The sequence below is a fragment of the Octopus sinensis genome, unplaced genomic scaffold (genome assembly GCF_006345805.1).
Source record: "Octopus sinensis unplaced genomic scaffold, ASM634580v1 Contig19018, whole genome shotgun sequence".
NCBI classification, from domain to species: Eukaryota; Metazoa; Mollusca; class Cephalopoda; order Octopoda; family Octopodidae; genus Octopus; species Octopus sinensis.
This window is the reverse complement of record NW_021836166.1, coordinates 1-7,950: the sequence shown is the minus strand read 5'-3', so window position 1 is coordinate 7,950 and position 7,950 is coordinate 1. Positions and strand designations below refer to the sequence as shown.

Below are 7,950 nucleotides of genomic sequence, written 5' to 3'. Positions count from 1 at the left end.
AAAAATTACAAAACAATTTGCATACTGTAAAAGTTCGTTAATCAGATTATCAGATATATCACTGACTCTTCTAGTAACAGTATCGTTACTTAGAGGTAACTTGTGTGCAATATCGAAAACAGCGGGCGAACAACATTCCGATGCAAATATTTCGATTGCCGTTTTATATAATTCGCCATCAGAATAAGGCTTCATATTTTTAGCCAATAGGTAACTAATTTTGTATGATGCCAGGTTAATATTAGACGAATATGTGCCACTTTTGAAAGTAAATGATCGTTTTAAATAATCTTCTTTCATTTGTTTTAGTTTTTTCGTCCGAGAAACACCAGTGAATTTGTCATAAAGAATAGAGTGGAAACGGTAGTGCCGTTCGATTGTATACGTTTTTAGAGTTGCAATAATAGAATGGCATATTAGGCAAAGAGCCTTTCCATTGATCTCAATAATGAAATATTTTTCTTCCCAGATGTGTTGAAAAATCCTATTTTCCTCGGAAAGTTTTCGACAACGTTTAGAATCAGACATCACAACAACAAATAAAAACGTGACATTTTTTTATTCATAAAATTTAAAAATATTAAATTAAAAAATAAAACATTTATAAAACCTAGGGGCCGCAAATTAAATCCTAGGGGCCGCATGCGGCCCCAGGGGCCGCACTTGAGAATCACTGGTTTAAAGTATCAATGTTCGGCTTTATCATCTTCTACTTTAAGACGATTTCAATACTTTGACTTTAAATATACACGATGTGACATTGCCGTTTCACAGATATGTTATGTGAAATGGAATTAACTGAGTAATGGATATACAATTCTTATTTCGCACCAGAATTCCATTAATGTACTGTTTTTAAACGATATCAAAGGACTTAGTATAGAAGGCACGCAGTCACAAACAGGAAATATAGATAAGAAACCTTAATTCTAATATCTGAGCAGAATTAAACGTCACTGAGGATGGGGAAAATTTTAAGAGAATTAGGTAGAATTGACTAATAATTGACGAATTAATTAAAATTTTTTTTTTTTGACCTGTACTTGTAATTACTTTTTTTTTTGCAAGAAAGAAATTAAAGATAGCTATGTTAATTAAAGGCCTCACGAGACACCCGACCAGCCTCGCGAATGGCGAAGCCGTTCCCTCGGATCACAGCAATCGACAGACGTTCCAGGAGCCAAGAAAACTCTCTTGGATTGTGACTAGTCCTTGAAATCCGTCGACCGAGCGAGCGAAGGAAGCGGAGTGTCTTGGGACCGAAGATCCCGGAGGACTCCACGGCAATTGGAGTAAAGAACAGCGAGTTGGAGAGGTGGCCGTACTTGAGAATCTTTCGCTCCTCGGCCTGCCTGGAAGCGTGCCCAGGATTGGCGGCGGACAGAGCGAGATTTCCCAGCGAGAACGTGTCCGAGCAGGTAGAATCCCAAATAAGGGATTTCCCCTGATCGTAGGGGAAGGTGGACATGCCGTCAGGGCGTTTGCCATCCCCTCTATCCAAACCAACAGGTTCAAGGATTGACGGGATGCCTGCTGAAGCGAGGGCTCTCTGTATGACTGAGTTGAGTTCACTGTGACGGGGGGCACGACCGGCACTCCGCCGGCAAGCGAGGGGATGCAAACCGTACTCGTCAACAGTTCCCCCACAACGGCATTTGTGCGTCTGGCAGATTTTCAGCCCGACACGGAGGGAGATTGCAATTCTTAGGCATTCCTTATCCAACAGGTTCCCGATGGAGGGAGAGGGAGAGCCTTTAACCAGACACCGCTGCCTTCACAGCGACCTGCACGGAGGAAAGCGACACGGTGTTGATTGGAGACAGGAAGCAGGCCTTCGAAGATTGCCTGACAAAAGATTTCGTCCCATTGACGCTGTACAGATTGAGAGTTGGGCAGCTTCGAACCAAACCGAGCCTCCCACCGACCACGGGCTGCAGAGTAAACTTCAGACAATTTCCGTTCGGGGAGGTTTCTAAGAACGATGTCTGAGAGAGTACGAGAAGCGTCATGAGCGGATAGGAATGCCGGGAGGGCAAGATCGGAATAGGATCTCAAGCCAAGGCAGACAAAACTGTATTAAAATATTGGAGCAGACAAAACTGTCATTGATTAGCTTGTTTACATATAATTTAAAGTAAATTACCTGTGGCCATATGGCCATATGGATAGGAATTTATAAAACCTGCTTTCATTCTACTGTAAAATGCTACAGGCTAAGAAAGTCAGGTAATGAAACAAATAAGGGGGATTAGTAAATGCAACCCTCAGTGGTTGCATGGGGCATAAAAAGGAAACGCCTCTTTTTTTAACACCAAAAAATTCAATTTGCATGGAAGTTCATTTTTCAAACATCAAATCAATTATTTAAGCTAAAAATAAAAAATTTAACCAAAAAATAACTTTATTAACCTACAAACTAAAAAAATTAACTTGAAAATTTAACTTAACTAAACAATAAAAACACAAATAATTTTTGTTACATACAGTAAAACCTCTGGTGCTCGCCATTTTCGGGACCGAAGAAAAAATGGCGTTAATTAAATGAATTAAAATCGTTATAGAAGGCACGCTGTCACAAACGGGGAATATAGATAAGAAACCTTTATTTCGTCGAAATCCATTTCCTCTGCGAAATTACATATTAGACACGACTGGTTATGTCGGGTGGTAACAAAATCGAGCTTTTGTCTTGTTATGAGAATGTCTTCTACTTACTGGTGCTATAAAATAACAATTAAAACAAAACCAAATTCACAAACTGTCAATTCCAGACTTCGCGGCCACCACATTGGACAGAATGGCACCAAACAGACTCCCCCTCCGCGAATTCACTCGACTCGACTTAGGGAGACACACCAGTCTCTGCAACTCCGAGGTGAGTTTGTGTAGTTTTACTAACTGGGTGGAATCAGACAATCTACAGACTGAGCAGACGGCTACACATTTCAGTCGCGATAGCCAGCATCGTGGAATACTCCTCCTCGTGTTGGAAGGACACCAGGACGGGGGTGTCCCCCACCACTATTCGCGAACTGCGGGAGTGAGGACAATTGCTTACTGAGAAGGCCTCTGCCCACCAATCTCTCTGAATAAGTCAATCATTGACTGGAGTGTCATCCGCAGCCAATAAGCCGACGGAATCCCACCCGAGTAGCACTGTGGCTCCCCCTGCACTAAATGAGTGACTAATATAACATTTAGGAAGAATATCACAAAACAATACACACTCCCCGCTGCCATTGCCAAGTCATCACAGTAAAACTGACATGGCTGGTTAGTCAACGTCACAGACACCTCGAAATGGAGACGAGTGAATCAAACCACGATGGGGAGAGGAATCGAGCTGATTGTTTGTGCAATGTTGAGAGGGCTGACTCGATGACCATATACTTCGTCTACGCGGGCGCCTGGGTTGTCTGACTGAGGAGTTCCCTTATTGACTCCGTTTTCGGAGGCAGGACTGTTTTCGACCACGTGAGTGACGCTTATGTTGGTGGTGAGGTCGACCACGAGTCCGAATGCATTCTCCATGTTTACTTATTGGAATACTACTTTGAGAAATGAATTTGTTTAGATAGAGAATTTAATGGGAATGAACGCGTATAGGCAAATCACGTCCTTGCTACTGGCCATTCGTGTCCCACAACACCACCTGACGTTTTATTGCAATTAAATCTCCAAATTATATTTTCACGAATCGAGCTATTAATGAAGGTGTGTTACATTCCAGGCATTCTTGGTTTATTCCAATTTGTGGACTTACAGACCTGGTTTTAATCATACCTTTCTGTTTGACATTCTCTTATTAGTCTCATACGTGGAGTTTATTCTTAACTTGTTTATAAGTAGAAATGGCAAAAGTCGGAAAATGTCGTAGTATCGAATCAACCAAATATGATACTAATTTATTTTAGAATTTGGACATTCAAACAGCGAGAGGCATTTTCTCGGAGGTTTAAAGAAGAGAATGAAGAAAGGAAGAAGGTGTGTGTAGAAATCGAGAAAATGCGTGGTAGAAAAATGAATCATTCATAAAACTGCCATTGATAACAATCATTCTGAAAATGGCCAGGTCGACAATCGGTCCGCCGTAATGGTTGAATAATAAGTTGGTCCCCGATGAATATTTTACACAATTCTAAATTTAACTAACTGATCGTCGACGTGCTCAAATGATGTAAGAATAGAAAATATCTACAATATCAACACACAAATACTTCAAACTCCAACGTAATAGAACAGCTGACAATAGCAGTTGACCTTGTCTCCGACACATTCAGCAATTTTCCCTAGTTAGAGGACATTCTTGGAGTCTATGCGATGACTTCCCACTCCAATAGGGTTCAAATACGGGAAATCACTTAGGATCCATCCCGTCAGTAGAATTGAATGTCTCAAAGTAAGACTGAACACACGCAGTGGCTTACTCCAAGGCAGGATTCATTTCCCTAAATATTTTAAATTAAGTAATTTTGTTGATAAATAATGATTGTTTAGTAAATGAAAGTAGAAATCGATTGTATGCACTATCGACATTGAAAAAGCGTTTGACTCCGTCCCAAGGAAGATCCTAATTCAAAAGATATTTAGTAAAAAAATTTCTACACCTATGAAGCTATGGATAGCAAATTTTTTGAGCGGACGTCGTGGGAAAGTGTGCGTCGGGAACGAGAGTTCAAGATCACGCTTATTGCCCAATGGTGTACCCCAGGGTTCTCCTTTATCCCCGACCCTCTTCAACTTGTTTCTGAATTATCTTTCGGTTCCTATGGATAATAATGACATACTACTCTCTTATGCCGATGACATAGTTGTCGCATCTAGGGATGTAAATGTCGAATACGCGAAGGAAAGACTACAAAGAATACTGGACGACTTATATGGATGGCTATATGAAAACAGACTACATGCATGTTCCGAAAAGTCAGCAGTCACTCTATTCACGAAAAATAGGAAGATGGGGACGAAAACTATTGATGTCACGTTGAACGGAATTCCAATACCACAAAAGAAAACACAGAAGATATTGGGAGTAACGTTTGATACTTTCCTCTGTTTTTCACCTCACGTAGGATCGATCGTATCAACCTGTATAAAGAAGATCAATTTTGTAAAAGCCTTCCTTTGGAACTGTGGGAGAACTTATCCGCCAGGGGTAGAGACCCTTTACAAGCAGTATATCGAGCCAACAATAGGCTATGCATGTGCTGATTGGGGCTGTAACCTGGCGGCAACGAACCGGCTAAAAATCGAAAAAATTCAAGAAAGATCTATCAACCTACTGAAGGACCATACCGATAGGAAAATTGTCCATAGAACACTGGAGTCTCTCGTAGAGGCAAATGGGGGGATCGTGGAAATGGACCACAAACCATTCACCGTACATACAGAAAGTGTGTGGGGTCACGGTCGGAACATCGTGAAAAGATGGCTCGACTGTTGAGAAGTGTCGGAATCACCTGAACGTGTTAGTTAATGGTTAAGACGGTGATTTTGTTTGGCTTAAATAAAAACAACGTGGCGTGGATTGACGAGTTTGCATTAACTGTGAGTTTTAAGATCAGAATTCGTCAATATTTCCAACGAGCTCTGGTCTAAAGATGCACAACTCGTGAAACATGGCCTGGATCGACTGCTTGTGTGGAAAACAAGGTTCGCAACTTCATAAAATGCAGAATGAACGACAAACTGCCCGTAGCCATCGACTCGACAATAAATCTCCTCACCGTCGTGCAAAATCGTCCACAGCAAGCAAACCTAATGCACCAACTCGCCTACGGAACGGCCATAGTCCGATTCGTCAATTTAATGAGTGAACGACTCAAAGGAAAACTCAGCTCGTCACTCGTGGAACGCTGTAGAAAACTGCACATTCCCGATTGGGTCGTCCAAATCAGACACGACGTGACTCACGGGATGCTTCCATCCTTCGACGTCATCCTCATTGGAGTGGACGAGAGTCTTGGATGGCTCAGAGTAGTTATAAAAACTTTGGAAATGTTTAATTTCCTTTAAGAACTTAATTTATTCTTTAAAATCTTTCGAAAAATAATAAATAAGTGCCTTTTTAGGGAAAAAATAGGGTGCCTCTAACATTTGGACAGGACTGTATAATACAATACTGCATTCAACTCCATACTTATTGCTAGAAATTTTTGTGTCGGATTAGGTTTTTGGTTTGATTCATTTATTATTTAATTAAAAAATTTTTTTAACAATTTTCGACGTAATCGTTTTCTTTGCGGAGCTGTCATTTTTTAGTTTTCGACTTTCTGTCGAGTTGTTGGTCTTGGAGTTACGCTCCCTTCTATCCCGGCTAAAAGTGAACATTGCTCTCATCCAGGAGTCTAAACTCTCTGTGTCATCCTCAACACCACGGTTCCCTGGCTACACTGTACTGCGAAAGGACCGGACGAGAAGTCTTGGTGGAGGACTATTGACAATTGTCAAGGATGGCTTGTGTTTACCGACGTTACTACATTCGTTTCCTTCCTGTGTGAAGGCGACCCTATTCTTGAGCAAATCTCTATAGAAGTTCCTTTTTCACCCTCAAGACATTTTACATTGTGCAATGTATATGTCTTACCGCAGAGTTCGACGACTTCCTTTATCCCAAAGTATACACCCAACTTATTGAAACTTTGCGGACTGACGGACTTGCTGCTATGCGGCGACCTAAATGCCAAGCATCCGCTCTGGCTCCGGTTTCAACCGGCCGACATTCGCGGCGAGTACATCCTTTCCGTACTCAATAAGTTGACTATCCTAAACGACCCATACGCTCATACAAGGACACCAACCCGCTGAAGAGACAGCCCAACCTCCCCGGACCTGTCTCTCTGCACTCCATCCTTGGCTGGATATATTTCGTGGAATGTTCGTTATGGCTTCTCGAGCGAACATAACCCCATTGTACTGAGACTTAGAAGGCCTTTCTGTCCAACGCGCCGTCCTACGAAGTTCAAAAATTACTCGAAGGCTAACTGCCATGGTTCCATCAACGACTCCATCAACTTACGCACGATACCTAATATATGGAAAAACTCCCTAATTACGCCAATTCTAAAGCCTGGGAAACCAAAGGATGCCCTCTCTTCATACCACCCGATCTCAATAACTTGTATCTTATCGAAAGTACTGGAAAAGCTTGTATTAACGCGAATCTCTCCTGTTCTACAACTGCCAGAATTCCAGCACGGTTTTAGACCAGACCGTTCTACAACGACGCACTTGTGTTCTGTCTCCCAGTTTATTACTGACGGTTTCAACATGGGAACACACCTACGGACGGCCTTAGTATCCATCGATATACAAAAGGCTTTTGATTCTGTCCCGAGGAAACTCCTAACGCGGAAGATATTTGATTCGAACTTACATCCGAACATCAAACTGTGGTTTGGAAAATTTCTTAACTGGCCGACGCGGAAGGGTCCGTATTGACAATACTACTTCAAGATCAAGACTACTGCCCAATGGTGTCCCACAAGGCTCCCCTTTATCTCCTCTCCTTTTTAACCTATTTCTACATGACCTACCCATTACTAATGACCCAGACATTATGTTCTTATCCTATGCGGACGACCTGATTATCGCTGCAAGAGATAAATCTCCTTCTGTGGCTGTCGTAATGGTCCAGTCACACCTCAACCGTGTATGTGATTGGCTATCTGCAAACATGTTGTGTGTGTCTGCATCTAAATCCCAATTCACTCTCTTTACTACTGATAGAAGATTCAAGAATGGACTGGAACTATTTATTGGAGACAAACATATTCCCTCTTCGCGCACCCAGAAGATCCTTGGCGTGGTTTTCGACTCCTTAATGACGTTCTCAAGTCACGTAGAGGAGGCCCTAGCTAAAAGTCTTCGGAAGTGGAACGTCTTGAAAGCTCTGTTAAAGAAGAGTCCCTTCCCCCTGAAAGATTGTGTCAGCAAGGTCTACCAAGATTG

General features: G+C 42.0%; 1 protein-coding gene across 1 annotated transcript; it reads left to right on the top strand.

Moving 5' to 3' along the window:
• The first annotated feature begins 5,676 nt into the window (after nt 1-5,676).
• LOC115231976 (ribosomal biogenesis protein LAS1L-like) lies at nt 5,677-6,015 on the top strand. The gene has a single exon (XM_029801854.1). The coding sequence runs from the start codon at nt 5,677-5,679 to the stop codon at nt 6,013-6,015; it is 339 nt and encodes a 112-aa protein (XP_029657714.1).
• The last annotated feature ends 1,935 nt before the right edge of the window (nt 6,016-7,950 follow it).

What these genes read in the sequence shown, in the direction of transcription:
- LOC115231976 (XM_029801854.1), top strand. Translation starts at nt 5,677, where the DNA reads ATGAACGACAAACTGCCCGTAGCCATCGACTCGACAATAAATCTCCTC.